The following is a 22,608-nucleotide window of genomic DNA, read 5'->3' on the forward strand; positions in this document are numbered from 1 at the left end:
TCAAAAATATGCAGGCAAAATTTTGCTTTTGCTTTGATTTTAATGATAGACCAACCAGCTTGTACCGCAGGCATTGTAAGCTATAAGCCCAGTATAAATTGCCTTTAACTGAGCCTCAAACAGGCAGCCTCTAATTGGGCAAGAGCTTTGAATCACTTGAGCTCCATATCCATTCTGAGTTGCAGCTTAATCTATTTAATATGGGGTTCCTTCCATTATAGAGTTGACATTGCATTTGGCTGAAGGCTAAGTGCTAGAAGCAGTGACTGCAGACACAAACTTAGATCTTTAGACCAACATACAGTTAAGACCAAATGACTAAGTAATAACCAAATGACTAATATTCTAGGATATTTCTAATCTATTTGGTACAGAATAGATATCAAGAAAACATCAGTTTATTAAGACAAGCTGTACAAGGTTTTTTTGTTTGTTTTTGTGTGTGTGTGAAAGATAAAGATATTTTCAAATTAATTTTAAAAATCATTAATGGATTTATTTTTGTATAGCTCTGTGATATTTTTCTAATTTAGTGAGCCATTGGTATAATATTAGTCCCGGGTCATATATTGTGACTGTAAAACTATCTCAGTATCTTTCGTTCCCTGAGGATGACCCTGTTGATGCTTTGACTAAGAAGTATGATATATTTTGGGATTTCAACAGGATTCTAATTAATGCCTAGTATAAATGGTTCAGTTCAGTGGAAATTATTCCCAATGTCAAAAAACTAAAATATGGAAAAAGCAGCACATTCTTAAAAGCTTTCCTCAATGTCACTCATTTTCTTCTCTATGCCTGTGTCATGTAGCCAAAGTTTTCCATTCCAAAAGAATGCATTAGCTCAGTAAGAATTTAAATGTGGTAACAGGATTATTCTGCAGTAACTTACTAAATCATAATATACTGAAATAATAAAATAAATTTATAAAATAGGAGTGGAGATATGTATAGTACTTAAAAAGTAATTATAAAGTAATTATTCATGTTCTTTGAATAAAGATAGCAAATCATTGAATTTCTGCTGGTAGGAATGTCTCACGTTTCCACCAGGGGGCAGGATATGCTAACTATTGAATTTGTGGACACTAAAAGGCACTCAGGCAATTTTAGACAGAAGTGAGAAAGTTCCACAGATCCTTTGGGGGAGAGCTGTTGAGTTTTCACACGTTATAGTTATGGTTTGAATTTAAAAATGAAATCTTAAATTAATTAAAAAGAAATGGAAAATAATGGCTTTCATAGTCCCATGTTTGCTGATTACTTTTATAAAAATTATTTGACTTAAATTTCATGTATTTTTACAAGAAATAAAAAATTTTATAGGAACAAAGCTTGCTGTGGAAACTTTAGAAAAAACAAATAAATGGGTATAACATAATTTTTTTGCGAGAGGAGATTGGATTTAGATATAGCTGAGGTAAACTGCATTTATTTCTAAGTACAAGTGATTCTACATTGATCCCGTTCACCATCCCTTTAATATTTTCAGTGCTAAGCCTTTGTATTAGAACAAAGTAGAAATTTCTCAGGGGCATGAGCAGTACTCCCTCATTCTTTTTCAGTGTCCGAGCAAAACCTATGACCCACTGATCAAATCCACCCGAGATTTTCCGGATGACGTCATCAGTTTCATCAAGCGGCACCCTGTGATGTATAAGTCAGTATATCCAGTGGCGGGAGGACCGACATTCAAGCGAATCAATGTGGATTACAGACTGACGCAGATTGTGGTGGATCATGTGGTGGCAGAAGATGGCCAGTATGATGTAATGTTTCTTGGAACAGGTACCCTAGAACAAGATTATGCTTTCCTTCCAAGGCATTTTTCATTATTACACAAACAAAACAGAACTTCAAAATTATTTATTGATCAAAACCAAAATGAGTACTTATTAGTTCATAGCTAGTCAGTAATTTTTGTGGTGTTCAAATGCCTCAGTCTTCATTTATAGGAAGATTATCACTTACCCCTCTGCACACTCATCCCTACCTCTTTTCTCATTAGTTCTTCTCTTGGGTTTTAAGGGCCTAGGGAGTTTGGAGATTACCTTGCTGGGGAATTCTGCAGATCAAGATAGATGCAGCTCTTTCCAGGTGGTCACTCATTAGTTGGTATTTCTTAAAATTGCATAACACACCCTAGCTGGTTTGGCTCAGTGATAGAGCATCGGCCTGCGAAATGAAGGGTCCCAGGTTCGATTCCGGTCAGGGGCTGCGGGCTCGACCCCAGTAGGGGTGTGCAGGAGGCAGCTGATCAATGATTCTTTCTCATCATTGATGTTTCTATCTCTTTCTCCCTCTCCCTTCCATCTGAAATAAATAAAAATTGCATAACATGTGCTTTTAATTGAGAATCATAAATGTCTTCCAGCCTCCTTTAGTATTTATTTGAGATTTTAAAATATATTTGTATATTAGGACTGCAATGTGCCTGCTGTAGAGTAGGTTCTCAGTGTCTATTTGTTGAATGACTATGGACTAAAATTAAACAAGCAGGACAAAGCAGTGTTTCTTTATCTTCAAACATCACATTTGCTTTTCCCTACTGAGATATTTGATAAGCCCTACCCCAAAGGATCCTTTCACCCAGTTTTGAGAATCAGTGACTTAAGATGAGTTAAGATGACTTTTCAAAATAGTTAAACATTGCTTTGTAAAGTTCTTTAAGTGGAAACTTCTTGAAGATATTTTTTCTTATCCTTGAATTTTGTGGATTATGTATCACTTTCATTATTGAACCTATTTTATGTATTTATTATTTTTTCTGCCAACTCAGTAATTATAACATGAGAAAAATATTTTTTTTCCAGAAAGAGAACTATTGCTGATTTAGCACGTCTCAGAAATAAAAATACTATCACCCTGGCCAGTGTGTCTCAGTTGGTTGGGCATTGTCTCCTGCACCAGGAGGTTGCTGGTTTGATTCCCAGTCAAGGACAGGGTTGCAGGCTCCATCCCCAGTAGGGGGCATGTAGGAGGCAGCCCTTCAATGTTGCCCTCTCACAAAAAAATAAATAAACTATTTTTCCAAAAAAAGTGTTATCTAATAGTGTCATATGAATTCTAATGGCAGTAAATAAACATACACTGAGCGACCAGATGATTCTGACCGGCCAGATTATTATGACCACCCCATCAGTACTTCATTGACACTTCCAAAAATACTGAATATTGAAAACTTCCTAAGCAAATACTCTCAAGGTTTTATTATTATTTGCATAACTAATTCACTTCATTGTACTGATGGGGTGGTCATAATAATCTGGCCAGTCAGAATAATCTGACACTCAGTATATATCATTAATAGAAAAGCACTGCATCTTACTATGTAATATAATGGATCAAGCATTGCATAACGATCGAAATGAATGAGTTTTCAAGCAATGAACTTTTTATTGGAGTAGGACATAGAAGTACAGAACAACTTTAGAATAATTTTATCCTAAAAAATATATTGGTTCTACAGAAGTTGGGTTTACTAAGAATCCTGTGTGTAACAGACTCCAATTGCTCTCCAGAAACCAGTCAAACCTGATTGTGTTGCAGTAGTAATAGCAAGGCCAAGGAAAAAAAGTGATGTTCCCAGTGCCACACAGATTGTTGCTGAAACATCAAAACTTGAAATAATTAGGTTGTCACTGATTCTGAGGAGTTTGCCACTTAATTTCTACTGCTTACCCCAAGCTCATGCCTAGGTTTTGAACATTTCAGTGTCATAAATGCCACTCTGCCACTAGGTGGTACTACCTAACTTTTACTGATTACATTATAGGGATGCTAAGATAGATTTTTAATCATGACATTTGGACATTTTATATTTTTAAAGATTCCAGAGTTATTTAAAAACAGAGAAAATAATCTATACTAATTTTTGCAAATAGGATTATTACCATAAATGTTAATACACTCTAACCCCAGTGCTTAGAACTTTAAAAGCATCTATTTTGTATAAGTTAATTTACGAATGGGATTCTTTTCTCCTAAAATGGTCCTTAGGTTGTCTTTCTGTAATGGTGTGTCACCTTACAGAACAGCAACATAAGATTCCTAATTAAGGCATCTTTTCAAAATGTTGATTTTGGTTTATAATATTAACCTTTTAATAGTCTTAAATTTAAATAAAATAATTTTAAACAAAAATTCAATTTCTAGCCCACTAATAATGTTTATGTATATAAAATACATTTGATAAGTGAGCTACAGTTTCCTCCATGTATATAACATCAATAATTTTCTCTTTTAAACATATGTTTTTTAATATTTTCTTTATAAAGATGTGTTTTATGAGATAAAACCTATAATGTTTTGGGAAGGGAGAATAATATGTATTAAGCTTTATTTCTTGCATGCTTTATTTAATCTGACTTATTGAAAGGTGTTTAAAGAAAAATTAGGGTGTTATCTGAAGGTTGCTAGGAATATGCTTACAACTGAACATTGAAGGAGAAATAGCAGGTTTATGGGTAATGTATTTTTTTCAGACATTGGAACGGTCCTAAAAGTTGTCAGCATTTCAAAGGAGAAGTGGAATATGGAAGAGGTAGTACTGGAGGAGTTGCAGATATTCAAGGTAAGACTCCATCCAGAGTTTTGGGAAAAGAGATGAAACTGAATGGGCTTTGATATAGGGTGTTTTAACATCATCACTTTTCCGGGAGAATTGCTTGCAAAAAGCTTCTTTATTTTCCTTTTCTTTAAGCTATGGCAAAAAAATGTTTAAAACAGTTAAGAAGAGCACTCACCTTGCCCTGTAGAATACCACTGAATTCAGGGCTCCTGGGTTGCCCCTCCTTCCTGCATTCTCTGAGCCTGTGGCCGGGCAAATTGCCACAGGAGATGAGAGCCTATGTCTCTTTACTATCCAGGTGCTTTTCTACTTTATCAATTTTACTTTTCAAAATTTTCTCCTTTGGATTTGAGAGAACTGGCAGAGTATTTTCACGTGCCCTTGCTTTTCTGTAAGGACATTTAAAACAAACAAACAATAAAAAGGTTGCATGCAAGTTAGTTTTCACATTTGTTAAATTCCCCTTGCCCACCGAAAGAGTTAGTATACCTAAAATAATAGCTCTCCAGATTTTGGGAATGGCTTTGACTTTTCACAGTAAATTTGAGTTGTGGCATTCTTTGTAGATCCTTAATGAAATTCAATATATAATTACTTTCTGAAAATAACATTAGAAATAAAATTGCATTTCTTAGAAGAGCTTTTGAAAATATGCTAAGCCTTTTATTCCATTTTTTTTGAAGCATTTTATTGAAATGGACTGTTTCCGTGTAAACATTTTTTGCCCTACAAGAGAGTAGAGCCTTCCACTGTGAGGGGCTCAAGTTAAACCACATGCTGGGTTCTACTGAATCCTGTTTACATTGTGAAGATAATAATGGTCAAGGAGTTAACAAGAAAAAAAGACCTGCTATCTGGCATCTACCAAAAACAAAATCTATGTCAAATATAAATGTGAATCCAGAGACCAAAAATAAAGCCCCAAACACAGATAGGTACATTAGAATAAGTTTCTGCCAGTGGTCAAGAAAACTGTTTGGATTCCACTGTTAAGATTAAATAACCACAAAAAAATTAAATAACGAATCTGTTTTATAAAATGTAGAACAAGAAGTTATTGGCTAGGACTTTCTTGCTTTAAAGTTTTTTATTCATATGCTTTTGTAAACTTTTTACATTTGCTATTGTTTTTCAATTAGTAAATATTGACTGGTGAGAAACAAATGAATTTAGATAAATAGATAGAAGAAAACATCTAAAACATTCCATCTTTTTACTTTGGAAGCTTTTTGTGTTCAGGCGTCTGATTTTGTACTGCATACGTAGAGCCATCTTTTCTACAAAACTGGCCTTAGTTTATAACAAGGTATCATGTGCACCAGCATTTTGCAGAGTTCCATAAAGAATGTGGTCATCCACAAGGAGCACTATAACTCTTCAGAACTCCGCACTTGAACACAAGTTTTTCAACTACTGATCTAAGTAAGAGCAGAAAAAGGTAATAAATAATTATGGAGATGTTCTTGTCAACACTAGTTTGAATTACATGGAAGCAGTTAAGATAAGCAGAAGAAGGAGAAACCTTTTGGGTACCTGGGAATGATTTTCAATGTAGTGTTTCTCATATAGTTAGGTGATTATTCTTTAATAAAATGCTTTAAAATAACTGTTTTGAAAAGGTTTTTTTAAGGTAGAATTACAACCCATAGGGAGGAAGCAGCAAACATTAAGATCCTTTCCTCCCCTATATAACAGAGCCTTGAAGTTTACTTCATGGATCTTTGGTACAAGATAAAACAACTTACTGGCTACTATAAAAGATTCTTAATGATCATTAATATTTAATTTCTTTTTCAGCATTCATCAATCATCTTGAACATGGAGTTGTCTTTGAAACAGGTATTTTCTTTTTTAAAAAAATATATTTTATTGATTTTTTACAGAGAGGAAGGGAGAGGGATAGAGAGTTAGAAACATCGATGAGAGAGAAACACCAATCAGCTGCCTCCTGCATACTCCCCACTGGGGATGTGCCCGCAACCAAGGTACATGCCCTTGACTGGAATCGAACCTGGGACCCTTGAGTCTGCAGGCCAATGCTCTATCCACTGAGCCAAACTGGTTAGGGAAGAAACAGGTATTTTCTTAATTTTTTTGTGTAAAAATTAACCACAAAGCAACAGGATGATGGAATTAAAGTTTATTTTTAGAGAAAATTCATTGAAATTGAAAGTTAAATTATAAATAATAGAAAAAGCTTTAGATTATGTGTTTATTTTATAATTGGTTAAAGACTATTGTTTCAGTCTTGCCTTAGGATAAATGAAACCAAATTTCATTCATTGAATAACATATTCTCCCCTTCCTGTGGCTCTTGAAAATTGAACTCACTTTTCTAGTCTCATGAGGATGTCTTTCTGTCAAGGCCATAAAGTAACTCATGTAGAACACCAGCACTAATCATTAAAAATGGTTTTTAATCAGGAAGTCTAGGAGTTAGACTCTGAACTTTGGTGGCAAATAACCCAACAGTTAACCTCCCACCTATCATTTAATATCTGACTCCCACAATCAATTTCCTCAACAGCAAAATTTAAAAAAAATAATATCCACCTCCTAATAAATAGGATGTCAAATGCACACTTTTTGAGTGAGAGCTGGTACATTTTAAGTGTGAAGTAAATAGTAGCTAATAATAATAATAACAATAATATTTAATTATTGATATGATATGCCAAGTCCCAGTTGATTCAAGAGATTAAGACTTGCATTGCTATTTCTATATGTACCCCTAAAGTTTAAGAAAGTCACATGATAATATGTTCTACATTAAAGTTTTGCTAAATAGTCTTATGTTTTATGTTCTACATTAAAGTTTTGCTAAATAGTCTTACACGGCTATACCTAGTTTGGTAGAGGGATGATTAAAAAAGATCTAAATAAGTTTCTTTTTCAATATTTTCCATTAATTTGTTCATCCACTCAATATTTAGTACTTGAAGGCCTACTGCTGTCCTTGGAGGATACAGAAATGCATGAATGACATACCCCTTGGTCTTTGGAAGCTCATGGTGGATCTGGGAACTAAAGGATCTGCTGACAATGCAGAGAACAATGGAAGCGTGTACTAGAGAGACGCGGGGGGGGGGGGGGGGGGGACTCATCTAAAAGGAGATGAGGGGAGCAGGGGAAGATAGCTAAAAGCAGAGATATGTAACCTGAGCCATCAAGAATGTTGGAGTTAACCAGATAAATATAAAGGGAGATGGGTGGGGAAGCATATGCCAAGTAGAAGAGGAGAATGTTTGAAAAGGTGTGAAGAGCAAGAGACCATAGTATATTCTAATAAGTTTCTGTACAATTAGAGCAAAGGACATGTCTGTGCTCCAGGGACAAGGGACTAGAAATGAGTCTGGGAAAATAAGACCAAAGCAGATTAGGTACATTTTTGTATGTCCTTCTAAAAAGTTTAACAGTTTTGTCTAAGGACAATGAAATCCTTAAGCAGGAGGGTGTGGTGATAAGATTTTCCTTTTAGAAAGGTAGGAAGGAAGGAAGGAAGGAAGGAAGGAAGGAAGGAAGGAAGGAAGGAAGGAAGGAAGGAAGGAAGGAAGGGAGGGAGGGAGGAAGGAAGGAAGGAAGGAAAGAAGGGAAGGAGGGAAGGAGGGAGGGGGGGGAGGGAGGGAGGGAGGAAGGAAGGAAGGAAAGGAGGGAGGGAAAGAAAGACCAGTCTGGTATGGCAGTGCTTAAGATGGATTGATTGACCTTTGGCTTAGAGGTGGGGGTTGTTGGAAAACAAGGCTGAAGCCAGTGGAAATATTAGGACACTTACAAGTAATCCAAGAAAGAAATGATAAGAACCGAGACAGACAGTGGCAGTGAAGAGGGAGAAGAGGAAATAGATTAGTGAGTTCTATATGAGAGAATGGAAAAGATAAGGTGACAGACCGAAGGAGAGAGAAAGATGATTAAAGACAACTCCCAGATTTGTGTCTTGGGTGGCTAAAGACGGTGCCTCTTGCCAAGGTGTAGATTTAGGGAAATCAGTGTGTCTACATTTTTGTTTTCAAGATACCTCTAGTCTTTGTGTAATAAGGGTAAAGGAATGAGAACAGAAAACAGAGAGACCCAACAGTTAAAACAAAGAAAGGAATCATCAAAGGAAACAGAAGTCAGGCAGAAATAAAGAGGAAGAACCAGAGAAAGTAAAGAAGGTTTCAACTCTTTAGGTCAAACACTATGGAGAATTGAAGTAAAACAAATACTAAAAAATGTATATTGTATTTACTTACCAGGAAGTCTCAACTGACAGTTTAATAGGTAAAAAATTTCTGTAGGTTGAGTACATGTATGTTATTTGTGCCAATATCTGTTTTCTCGGATTATTTTTCTTCACATAGAGTTTCACATGGTCCCCTGAGTTGGCCATGAGTTCTTGAAGGCACAGACTATGGCTCATTCACTCCCCCCACTTCCCCAATCCCTCACCACCACCACATACACTCAAATGAATACATATAGGGAGCCAGGCATTATTTTCAGAATTTATTCTCAAAAGGTAACTGTATTTGCTGGGTTTTTCAGTATCCTGCAGCCTTTCATTTGTGATAAGGTATCCCTCAAGTCTCCTTAATACTTTCTTCATAGTGATGCCGAATACTTTTTCTCCCACTTATAACACATTGTCCTTCAGGGGCCAGTATATACTTCATTAGCAAATGGAATGGTTAGTTAAAACCACAGGAAAGTTTCCTAAATCTCTTTTCAGTCATCTCTTCCACTAGTAACTGTTCAGGTGAAGACCATCAGCATCACCTATAGTATGTGTGTTTGATATACTCTACCAAAGGGTATTTTCAACTACTGGAACGAATTTGACATCTTAATTCCTCAGTCTAGCAGCTGGTTTTTAACTTTCTTCAATTACTGCCAAGGTTACTCTAGCCCAATAGAATGCTGTCCGTTTTAGTACTATGGTCTTCAAATCACCATCCTGTCTAGGGTAGGAGTGATTGACTTATCTTACTCTTTGTTATGTGTCTGTACAAGTGTTTATTATGGGCAGGTCACCCTAGGAGACAGATTTAGATCTGTGATGTGGTATTCAAGAAAAGGAAGTTCTTAAGACTAGTTTGAAAGATGCTGCTAATTCATTTGTTTTGCCTGCTTTGCAGCAACAATTGTACATTGGTTCCCGAGATGGATTGGTTCAGCTCTCACTGCACAGATGTGACACTTATGGGAAAGCTTGTGCAGACTGTTGTCTCGCCAGAGACCCCTACTGTGCCTGGGATGGAACTTCATGCTCTCGATATACACCCACTTCAAAAAGGTAAGATGCACATGGAGTTAATATGGCGCCTTCCTTTCTGTGCAATGAATATTTCACATAAATACCTTGTCTTATAGTTTAAAGAGAAAATATTATATAGAAAACATGGTCAACAGTAGGAATATTAAAATTCTTTCTTTTATAGTTTAGCATAGCACTGAATCTTGATGTAGAAAGAATGTGAAATTCTGAAATGTGGAATTTAAAAAAAAAATTCTGATAAATTGTTTATATTCTTTTCCTTTACTGATGTTAAATATAATTAAAAGGTTTTTTTTCTTTCTATTCCTTTACTCCTTCTACCTTCCTTCCTCTTTCCCTTCGTATTTCTAAATGTGTATGTACTCGTTGTTTTGCATATCATGTGTAGATATATATGTTTGTAAAAGTGTGGGTTGCATACAATCCATAGCATATTCAGTGACTTGGTATAATTTTATGTTTATAGTAATAACTCTAATTGACCAATTTCTGCCACTCAGATGTACTTCAACATCAAAATGGGCCCTCCCATTTGTAGTTCATTGCTTTACGTGTCTTAAAAACAATGCTATTTTGAGTCAGTAATTCCCAGGTAGGGAGTTATGCTACACACACAGGTAAAAGTTATATGTTCAGAGATGTCCATTTTAGCATTGTTTTCAACAGCAAAATTAAAGGCAAGAACCTGACTGCCCATCAGTATGACTGAAGCTGGCTAAATATATCATGATATAATTTTGTAAATGTGGAATATAGTAGTAGCACTATTTTCTAAAATATTGTCAAAGTACATTTTACACTAGGTAAAAAAGTCAGTGAATTGTATATGGTATTTTTTTTTTAATCTTTAGGTTTTATTAACAAAATAAGATAACAGGAGAGCTAGTTAGTTCCACTACTGACTATGCACTTTTTCTTTTCAAGTTTTTTCTGATTTGTCAAAATGCAAATTTCAGAGATCACAAATTTAAGATATAGTATAATAGCAGATACTGATTAAAATTAGGAGGTATTTTATAATCCTTGGAATCTCTGAATTAAGTGTGAGTGGGGATTATTACAAATTGAAAGTAAAAAGTCACCAACATTTTATTATAGATTTTGTTCGAGGATATACTCAGCACAGTGAGTATTTGGGGAATACTTTTCTTTTCTACAAGCTAAAAAGTAAGAATTCTCATTAGCTGGTAATAAACCTTCAGTTTGATGAATTGGCCCTGTTGCTTAAGAAGTCAAGATTTAAAAACATTCTTGACCTCTATACATTACACTATCATAAGTTTTCTTGTACTTCCCAAGACTGTACTGTCACCGGGAGACATGCCACTGTGATGTTCTCCCTTACAAGCACAGTGTCCACATGAGCCAATAAATGTGTACGATAGATGACTCTTGCACAGGGTTTACATTGCCCTTAAGAAACACTCTAGATATCGCCAAAGGTTTGCTGTGATTTCTGTGATCTCTGAAGTGGCAATATAAAATAGCCAAAGCAAAGATATATTGTAATTATGTAATACTTGTTTAACTTTAGCATTTTTTTCTTTTTTCATATAATAGTCACTATTTTCTCTTAAAGAAAATACATGACAATAATGCAAGAAACCATTATTTATTATTACTATCATCATCATTGTCAACTCTACTGTCAGAAAACATGAAGTACATATCAGCAGATACAAATAACATCTTGCCATTTACACCATATCAAGCTTGTACTTCTATTTAAAGTGACAGTATTTACCTTGTTGCTTAATCAAATCTATGTAAGACTGAATCATCATATGATAAGGTGTTTTGTATGTGTGTGTGCTTTCCTACCCACTAAAGTTCTTTGTGTCTTAATACTTTCCCATGGCTGCCTTAAAAAGAAGGGTTGGTGTGATTACTCCCATTTGATGTATATAAAACCTGGATTATATTTATAGTCAGCCTATTTTGCTGTCAAATGTTAAAAAAAAAGAAAACTGTAGTAGTTTAGTAAAATTCAGATCATCTTATTGCTCAAATAGGATTCATGCCATTAGGACTCTACTACTATTACTACTACTACTACTACTACTACTACTACTACTACTATTTGATGTAATGTTAGAGTAATTTGAATATTGACCTACATTTAAGTTGGGTAGTAATATAAGCATAGTTCTGCTTCTGTCACTGTTATTAATGTTAGCCGTAAATTTTCTATATTTTAATTATCCTGTTTGAAGTTCTAAACAGTTAAATCCCTTTTCCATAGGCGAGCTAGACGCCAAGATGTTAAGTATGGAGACCCAATCACCCAGTGCTGGGACATAGAAGAGAGTAAGTATAGGTTTAATATGCTCTTCTCTCATTTAAAACTTTAAGCCTAGTCTTTGCATGTCATTTCATTATATAACTTAAACATCTATTATACAGGAAGATCTCATTTTGCGAAATGCTTGTATTCTGGGAAAGCATTGGGAGATTTTATAAATCAACACCCTGCCCATGTGCCTAAGTGAATAATCCTTTGTTATATCATTGTTTCATATGTCCTTTAACATTTCTATACAATTTTTTTTCTTTTTTACTGCCTTATCTATCTTTGTAAAGTTTGAGAACTACTATTAAAGATAAAACAAGATAGAGTCCAAAACATATGGACATTGAAAGAAAACTCAGAAACCCTGCCAGAAAAGTCTGATAGCAGGGCAGGCTAGGCACTTGTTAGAAAGAAGTGTTAGGTAGCTTGTGCATTATTTCTATTCACTTATTAATTCAGGTCTTCAATCACTAAATACTTATTAGTGAGTTGCATGTGCAAATAATTGTCTCAGTTATACTTTGTGAGACAAAGAAACTCCTTAGAGAGCTTGTAATTCTTTGGGGAGATACATAAGGCACAATTAGTGATAAGGAAATTTAGCAAAAAGAGAGATCGCCAGAGGCTGTATAGTTTAGAGGAAATTTCATAGAAAGTTAAATATCTGAATATGATAAGTACAGAGTGGGGAATAGAGAAGTGATTTGTTGAATAACTGTGCAAACAGAGAAAAATCTATAAAATTATATATTCTAGAGCTTTAGTTACTTTCCACTATCCAGCTCTGCCATCAGATAGGAAATATAAGTGCATGTGCGCATACACGCACATACGCACGCGCACATACACAGCTGGAGGAAGAAAAGAACTGCCTAACCTTCATCACATTGTCAGTAACCACCCTATAATTGAATAAACAACCCAAATTTTATAGTCTATTACTTATGATCCAGCAGTGTTTCTATAATTTAAAAATAAAACAATTATTTATAATTCATAATTTCATTCTCCTGAAAAATAAGCTATGGCCTAGATTGTATTTTGAGTTCTCATTCTGATTTGTACATGACTCACAGTCATGTCTAGTGTTTTCTTTGAAAACCATCACTGGGTGCTAAGTGTACAGTTTTCCATGTGTGCATATGAGGTTTATCAGGAAATATTAGAGTCATTGAAGATATCAGTGAACAAAAAGAAAAGAATCTGCACACAATGCAATATTCAGATGATGTATCATAGAATTGTACACTTGAAACCTATATAGTTTTATTAACCAATGTCACTCTAATAAATTTAATTATAAAAACACAAAAAGAAAATCTGTGCATTCACGGAATTTATATTCAAGTGTGTATTAGGGGAGGTAATAGGCAATAAACATAAAAACAAATAATACGTATGCTCTGTCAGATGATGATACATATTACGAAGAGTTATAAAACACAATTGTTGCCTAAGGCACTTACAATTATTGTCTCCACTTCACCAGATCCCGTTCTTGCTATAACCCATTGCACACAGGCTTTTCTCAGCTGCAGCAGCACTTGACCCAATCCATTTGTTTTCAAGGTCACCAGCAATTTCTACTTTGCCAATCCAATGGTCAATTTTAGTTTTCATTTTTATTTAATCTCTAACTCCTTTCTTAAAACACCTTCATTATTTGACTTCCATGCAGTGCTATTCCGGTTCTTATGGCCCCATGAGAACTGATTGTTGATTAGGAAATTTGTGAGCTGGTTTTAAACCATTGGTAATTTGAGGCAGCCTGCAACCCTGGTATGTGCCCTGACTGGGAATCAAACCAGCAACCTTATGGTGCACAGGGCTACACCCAACCAACTGAGCCACACTGGTCAGGGCACCATCTGAGTGTTCTTAGCTTTCTTTTTCAACCCACCACCTGAATATTCAGTCTCTGCCTATTCATTCCCTAGTACCATCAATGTCAATACTACCATACTCACAAATTCACAATCTAGTTCTGAACTTTCTCTGTATGCCCGACTTGTATGCTCATATGCCTACTCAAGAACCCCTCTTAGATGCCTAAAATCATCTGAAATTAGATCTGCGAAAGAATTCTTAACTTCTCCAAAACTTACCTGTTCAGCAGAATTTCTCCTATTAATAAATAGCACCACTGTTCACCCGAATGCTTGAGTCAAAAGCAGGCAGTTATTTTTCTTGTATTATTATTTCCAGTCAAATTAACAACTTTGTGTCCAAGGGTTACCGTTTTTACTGATTTGAAAAAGGATTTCATACAGTCTGCTCACTATTTCACTTTATTAGTTGATTTTGCTAATTTTTCTTTTATTAAAAGATAATTCTTTGGTTGAATCAGTCTAACTGAGTTCCTCTTGAGCCCTTGCCCATCACCTAATAATCAACTAATAATCAATCTGCATCCTCCCTGCTTTGTTCATGAACTCCCTTTGCTCAGGAAAACGGTATCTGTTACTGGGAAATGATGCATGTCTTTCTCTTCCAGATCGGCCCTGGTGATCTTTCTGTGCATTAGGAATTTATTATCTGTGAAAATTATCGTTATAATCTCTTCAGTTGGCAGAGATAGTGGATAGATTACAGATTCCAAATGGAATCCACACATTTTGAAGGTTAGATTATAGACAGACAGATAATGATGGTGTCAGCAGACTTCACTTAACCATGGCTGATAAAACATGAATAAGTTCAAAAGGGGTTTCTTGAAAAGAAGCCTGACCAATGGGTGTATGTACATTCATGATATTTGCTGATAATTTTGTGCATAGATCTAGGATTCACTTAGGTCCCTTAAGCCTTACTCTAGTTTATGCCTAAAATGCTAAGGAGGCCCATCTGCAGAATTGAGACATCTGAACAGACGATGAAAAAGTGCATGTTTGGGCCAGGCTGAGCAGCTGTCCTTTTTTATTTGATCAAATTTGAGCTACAGATCTTAGATCACACATGGGACACAGCCTTTGGCTACTCAGGATGGAATGTATTTCAGATGGTGCCGTTGATTTACGGAATAAGGTGTCTGAGACACTGCTCCTTTAGCATCCCATTAACTATCTTAGAGTAAATGCATGCTGGGCTACAGTGTCCTTCTTTGAATAAAAAATATACAGGCTGGGACAAAGTAGGTATACAGTTGTTTGTATGGAAGGTAATACAGTAATTAATACATAATAACAAGAATAAACTCTGTCTCGTGTACTCACAGCTGGAAACCTACCTTTACCCCAGCTTGTATTTTGGTAAGTAATATAGATAAGGTCCCGGTTCTGAGTATGGGAGCCTCTAGCTTATTATCATTATAGAATTGCATCAAGTATAGACCACTGTTCTTACTTTTCTAACATCAAAATATCTTAATGTTATGTGGTCAGTTTTGTGGACTAATTTATGATAGAATTTCTCTTTAAAGGTAAAGTAAATTGTTCTTTCAGAACTATCTACAAAATTGGTTATATTTTATACAAATTTAAAGGTGTTAAAGCATTAAAAAAATGTTAATAGTTTATTCATTTCAGCTCAGAGAAATAGAGTCAATGTTTAGAGTAGGACCTGGTGAATTCTTATTTTAAAACAACGGTTCTTAACCTGTGGGTTGCAACCCCTTTGGCGGTCAAACGACCCTTTCACAGGGGTCACCTAAGACCATCCTGCTTATCAGATATTTACATTATGATTCATAACAGTAGCAACATTACAGTTATGAAGTAGCAACAAAAATAATTTTATGGTTGGGTCACAACATGAGGGAATGTGTTTAAAGGTCCAGAAGGTTGAGAACCACTGTTTTAAAATGTCAATGGCAAATAGTTTATGTATTGATGAAAGAGTGAAAATTGCAAGGAAGAGATAAAGCTTTAAAAATCAATCTCTTAGATAATATTTGACTTTTAGGTAATAATATTATAACATGAATTTCCTTTCTCTTTAATAATGTGTATGAATCTTCCCCCATGGCATCTGTTCTAAATTAGTCTATTTTCCCATTGCTTTTAAAATCAGGTCAAGGTTAATCTCCTATTCCATGTTTGCTTTCCAGGCATTACTCACGAAACTGCTGATGAAAAGGTGATTTTTGGCATTGAATTTAATTCAACTTTTCTAGAATGTATACCTAAATCCCAACAAGCATCTATTAAGTGGTATATCCAGCGGGCTGGAGAGGAACACCGAGAGGAGGTAAGTCATTGCCATCAAAAAAGCTCACCTTGAGGAAAATAGTATAAAACTTAAATCAGATTTTGTTTGTGAGAGATGTTCAACTTCTAGTGCCATATGGTGCTCTCGTTGCTATTTGATAAAAAGGAAAATAACAGCTTATACCCATTAACACCAAAGGTTACAACACCTTTGAGATAAGAATAGCCCAATTTAATAAAAAATTTATTAATATAATATATTTAACAGAAGGTTGAATGTTTAAAAAGAAATTGTGTGTTTTTTTAAAAAAATTATTTCTCATAGAATGTCTGTATTTTAGAACAATTCCCTGACCAAGAACAAGAACACAATATTTCCCCTCACTGTAGCATAAGGACTAAATTTTAGCTCAAATTGTGTTCAGTTTAGATCATAAAATGACACATGTCAAGTATGTATAAAAAAGAAATGAAATATATATCAGAAGAAATATATATCTTATGAATAGATCCTTATCTGGACATATGTACATTTTCACTCTCCTGTATTAAAATTAAATCAACAGAGGGAAAAGTAATATGGATGTTCTGTTCATCTTTTGACTTTTTTCTGGTTCAGTCATTCTAACACATATGTATGATTGAAACATATCACGAGATTTTATGAGGTCTAAAGATGTCAACTTAAGGGGATAAGTTGGGTAGTCTGAAAAATCCTGTATTAATATTTTTTGAATGTCATGAAACAAAGGTTAACTGGCAGAATTCTTTCAGTACCTAAAAGAAAACTGATGACACTCACTCTACAGTTCTAAAATTCCCAATATTAAAACTAAGACACTGTAATGAATAATGGAATGAGTGCAGGATTCAGAATTCCTTTGGTCATATCACTGAGCCCCAATGGGCCAGAATTTTATCACAAAATAAATCCAAAAGTTATTGTGAAAATAAAAATGAGAAAATACATATAAGAATGTGAATTTCAAAGCAAAGGATTACTCACAAGTGTAAAGTACGCATATAAAATTGCGGATACTCTCAGGAAGGATGTGTAAAACAGGAAATAGCGCGGATTATGTGTTTAGCTTGACTGCTGAGCATTTATGAGCAGGTTGGAACTTCTCGAACATTCCATTTCTCGGTCATATAAGGAGGTGACCAAATGTTCTCTGAAATAGCAGCCTCTTTGATAAGTCTATAAACATTTAAAATAGTATATGTAATCAACTAAATATTAGTACGGAACAGTGGTTGTCAGCCGCAGGCGACCTTGCTCTCAGAGTGCTCTCATTTGGCAACATTTTGGTTGTCACAACCTGGGTGGGAGGGGTGGAGGGTGCTAGTGGGTAGAGAGCAGAGGTCGGGGACTGTGTTAATTAGCTCACAAGGCACAGTCTCTCACAATGAAGAATTATCTGGCCCCAATTTCAGTGCTGAGTTAAGAAACCTTGGGGTAAGAGAATCAAATTTTATCATAAGATACTGGTTCAAAGGTATGTTCCCCCATTATACAGGGTGGAGCAAAAGTAGGTTTACAGTTGTTTGTATGGAAAAATAGTACAATAATGACTAAATAATAATATAAGAATAAACTTCGTTTTGTGTACTCAGAACTGTAAACCTACTTTTGCCCAACCCTGTATTAAAAAGTTAGTGTCATTCTCTTCATCTATCTTTAAGAATAAAATGTTATATCAAAATAATGACACAATATGTGCCAAAACCGGTTTGGCTCGGTGGATAGAGCCTCGGCCTGCAGACTGAAGGGTCCCAGGTTCGATTCCGGTCAAGGGCATGTACCTGGGTTGCGGGCACATCCCCAGTGGGAGATGTGCAGGAGGCAGCTGATCGATGTTTCTCTCCCATCGATGTTTCTAACTCTCTGTCTCTCTCCCTTCCTCTCTGTAAAAAATCAATAAAATATATTAAAAAAAAATAATGACACAACATGTTAATACCAAGGGAATAACTTCATCCTTATTATGTCAGATTGACCCAGTAAAACTTGATTCTTTTTTTTCTTTATTGATTAAGGTATTATATATATATATATATATATATATATATATATATATATATATATATATATAAACTTGATTCTTCATTATTACTGACATCTATAAATTCTAAAATTATGGCATATCCGTACTAAATGTTTATTTTTAGGATCCTAATTTACCAGTATATATTAAAATATTATTTGACATAGAAGTTTATTTTATTTCAACATATAAAACATTTACTTTTTATCCAAGAAATATTGGAAGTCCTGGCTGGTTTGGGTCAGTGGATAGGGCGTAAGTCTGCAGACTGAAAGTCCCAGGTTTGATTCCAGTCAAGGGCACTTACCTCCATTGCAGGCTCGATCAGGACACATCCAGGAGGCAATTGATGTGTCTCTCTCACATTGATGTTTCTCTCTCTTTCTCTCTCTCTCTCTGTCTCTCCCAACTCCCTTCCACTCTCTCTAAAAATCAATGGAAAAATATTCTCAGGTGAGGATTAACAACATATACTAGTATATATGAAAAATGTTATCTGAATTTTTTAACATAGTGATTTCCTATTAGATACATGGCAATATTTTATTTTTAAATGTCCCAAATCACTATTTTCAATTTTATAGTTAATAAAGTTTAATCATTTCTTTTCAGTGATAGACTTACATTTGACTCTGCATGTTTGCATTCACATCTTTCATCCTCCTGAAAATGTTATGTGTCCCTTTATTTACTTTTTAGCAGTATATCATACAGTCATGGTGGTACCATGCTCCATGAATTTCAATGGAGCAGAAATAGTATATTTATTGAATTTTACTTAAAAGTATCTGAGCTGTAATATTTCAAATGGTATATTCATTTATCTTTGTAAATAGCTAGTCACACTTGGTCCAGGTTCTGCCATACCGCTTCCTGAGCTGAGGAAAGGGGCCAGATCCACACTAGGTTTGAAACATTTTCCCCAGCAGGATACCTTCTGCTCCTTACCAGGGAGGTCACAGTTTGGAATCTTTCCTCCCCTCAAAATCAGCCTGAGGGAGGGACGAGGATCTCCTGTGGCACAGAGGCTGTCACCAGGTTTTTCTCTGCCAAGGGGAGGACATTTCCTCACTGAGCTGTTTCACAGTTGGGTGCTGCTGGGAAGGTCATGAGTCAGTTATCTGCTGACTTCCTTGTAAAGCTGTGCTGGAAATGGATGATGTTTATGCTGTAGCGAGCGACTTCATCGGCAGTCCCCAAGCTTCTGTGAACTTTGGGGATCTTGAGGAATAGAAGAGACAATGCTAGTTACAGTAGTGTTTTTTTCTGTGGATTTTAAAAACATTTTATAAAGCATCTTCAAATATTTGTGTTTTTCCCTTTGTAGGTCTTTGTTTTATTTTTTGTGTGTTTTTTTTTAATTATAAAAGTAATAGCAATGGTTTTGAAAATATAGGGATATATAAAGAACTATGAGGCCTCTAAGCATAGATAAGCACAAATACTGTTTTTTGATGTCTATTCTAGCATTTTCCCCACTAACCATTACATTGGGAGCAGTTTCCCTTGTCATTCAATTTTAATACCACATTTTTTTCCGTCCCTACTCCCACTGTCCTGATGCCACAGTCATCATGAATGTTCCATGTTTTATTTAAATAGCTCATGCTTTCTCTCAAAAAAGAGTAAGCAACTTCCCTATATATAAATCTTTCTCTACTTTTCTATTTTCTTCAGACAAATACTTTAGAGAAAAATAAGTAAGATAAAGGATTTTATTGTCTTTGTGGCTTGGGATAAACAAGTGTATATTGCCAATTTTCCATTGAAATCACTATAAGGGTGCCTTTTCTGAACTCCTGAAGTGATATTTTACATTATAATTTAAGAAAATCATTACCAGTTTGATATGAAAAAATATTATATTGTTTTAATGTCTATTTCTTTGAATATTACTGGATATTAATTACCTCCTCACGTTTCTTGGCTATTAGCTTCAGTTGTATCTGGTAAAGTGCCCTAACATTTGCTTAGTTTACATCAATGTATTTATTAAAAAATTATTTTATCCAGCCATTTATATATATTAGATATTAACATTTTAATATTATGCATATTAGAAATAACTTTTTACTATTTTATTGCTGAAAGTTTTTGTTTCTAACATACAAAAGATTTATACTTTATATTTATAATTTATATAAATCTATTGGTTTATATCTATATATTTCTCACTTATGCTTAAAAATTCATTGTTTGATGAAATGGAAAATACATATTCTGTAATTGTTTTATGATTTTATTTTTAAATTACAATTCACATTTTATATTTACATTTACTCAAAGATATTAAATAAATCTAGGGGTTAGTTATGTATACTTCAGGTTTTTTCTTTTAAATTATGAGCCAGTTGCCTCAGCACTATTTTTAAATGTCTTTCTTCTGTTTGTTGAAAAAAGGAGATATTCCTGAAACCCCAGTCACATTGAGGACGTGTGCAATGCTTTAGCTATGAAAGAAATGACAGGTGAATTATCTGCAAAGGAATTACCATTAGGCTGCTATTATCAGAGAACAAAGTCCCTGACCTTTACCTGCTGCTTAGTACCTAAATGTCCTTTGTCTCTTTCCATGTGACTCTTCTCATTTTAAATGAATTGCCCTTCATTGAAGATCTACATTTAATAATGCTGAATATATTATCACTGTTCACATTAGGCAAATGGATAGTCAAGCCCAGTCAAGCATGGTTTTGATTTGTAAGGCTGAGCAGTTTTACTTATCACTTTAGGGCGGAGAAAATTCCATGAGTTTAAATTAGTGGCCAGAGATTACATTATCTCTTTGTAGAGGAGCTGAATCTTCTAAATTGACTGTGCTGGCAGTTCACTGTCGAGACACAGCCTGCATAAAGCATCCTGTTCCAGCACGGAATGAAAGCATTACAGTGACTGAGAATGCAAAGCAGGCAAATGTTAATCAACCACTTAATTTCTGGGTCACAGATTTCTATCTCTAGATTGCAAAAGTCCTATGAAAATATGGCATTTAAAATATATTTTGTTAGAGATACCACTTCATATTTTTGAAATTTTAGAAAAAAATCACACGATCTAATGGACATTAGATAAATCCAGGAAGCCTAAGATTTAGTTTATTTATTTATCTTTTAATATATTTTTATGGATTTCAGAGAGGAAGGGAGAAGGAAAGAGAGATAGAAACATCAATGATGAGAGAGAATCATTGATTGGCTGCTTCTTGCCCGCCCTCTACTGGGGATCGAGCCCACAACTCGGGTCTATGAACTTGACTGGAATTGAACCCGGGACCCTTCAGTCGGCAGGCTGATGCTCTCCACTGAGCCAAATCAGCCAAGGCTTATTAAATAAGTTTTATATCTGTAGGTAAAAAGCCAAAGTAAAACTAAGCATTTCATGGAAGCAAGGAAAGGTGAAGAAGGATCACAGTGGAGTAAGGAAATGCCAGGTGTCTATGAAACCCTGAGTCCTGTGGGGGCGGAAGCAGTATGGAAAGGAGGGAAGGGAACTAGACTTCAGAGCACAGCAATGTAAACAGGATGCAAAAAGAGAACAGCAAAAGCAATGACAAAGTGTTGCATATTTTGTGTGAAATCAAAGTAGTAATTTCTTCCTGTCAGGAGATTAAAGAGAACAATAAAAAGTAGTGAGTCTCAGCTGTGACAGTCTTTAAAACCACATTAAACAGTTTAAACGTTAGCAAGAATACCAGCTATGAAAGGAAATCTAGAGATGAACTGGAAAGAAAGTTACCTGCTTTGATTATCATGCTAATAACCACAGGTCATTTTCTATTAAAAGAATTACAGAAATAAAGGTTTCGAAACGTCACTTCTCCAACAACATGTAATGTTGCTAATAATACTTCACACTTTAACCTTCAAAGAGCTTTACTTTTACCCTCCCAGCCCCCGCCAAACACACACACACACACACAAAAATCACACACACCACCATATGCTATGTCGCCAACTTAATAAATGGGAGACCAAGCAAGGAAGATAAATGAGTTATCATCAGAAGCCTAACAGATAGGGACCAGAACCTAGGCCTATGGAGTCAGTGTTTGTGTTCTAAAGAGTATTTGAATTTTAAAAAAAAGTATTGCTACAGTAAAATTATATATATATATTTATATATATATATATATATATACACATATATATAATCTCCAGTGTGTTAAATTTGAGATTGATGTTTCTGTTTCAGCCTGGCCTTTTAGAACCCTACCAATTCAACTTATTTTAGGGGACAAGACTCCTCTGGTTACTGAAGATATAAGTGAATTCAAGATTAGTTTCTGTTACAATAGCATTAAAAAA

The 22,608-nt window shown here is 34.9% G+C and overlaps 1 protein-coding gene across 3 annotated transcripts in view; it reads left to right on the forward strand.

The window, feature by feature from the left end:
- The window catches only part of SEMA3D (semaphorin 3D), a 196,806-nt gene that overhangs the window by 168,408 nt on the left and 5,790 nt on the right, over positions 1-22,608 (forward strand). For 2 of the 3 annotated variants that reach the window (XM_036328331.1, XM_036328332.1), the window contains exons 12-17: positions 1,566-1,788; positions 4,485-4,573; positions 6,368-6,409; positions 9,685-9,842; positions 12,067-12,131; positions 16,160-16,299. In XM_036328331.1, coding sequence (XP_036184224.1) covers positions 1,566-1,788; positions 4,485-4,573; positions 6,368-6,409; positions 9,685-9,842; positions 12,067-12,131; positions 16,160-16,299 — 717 coding nt within the window. The remainder of the gene's footprint in view (positions 1-1,565; positions 1,789-4,484; positions 4,574-6,367; positions 6,410-9,684; positions 9,843-12,066; positions 12,132-16,159; positions 16,300-22,608) is intronic. The other variant, XM_036328333.1, reaches the window with a different exon arrangement.

Source organism: Myotis myotis, unplaced genomic scaffold (genome assembly GCF_014108235.1).
Source record: "Myotis myotis isolate mMyoMyo1 unplaced genomic scaffold, mMyoMyo1.p scaffold_m19_p_11, whole genome shotgun sequence".
NCBI classification, from domain to species: domain Eukaryota; kingdom Metazoa; phylum Chordata; class Mammalia; order Chiroptera; family Vespertilionidae; genus Myotis; species Myotis myotis.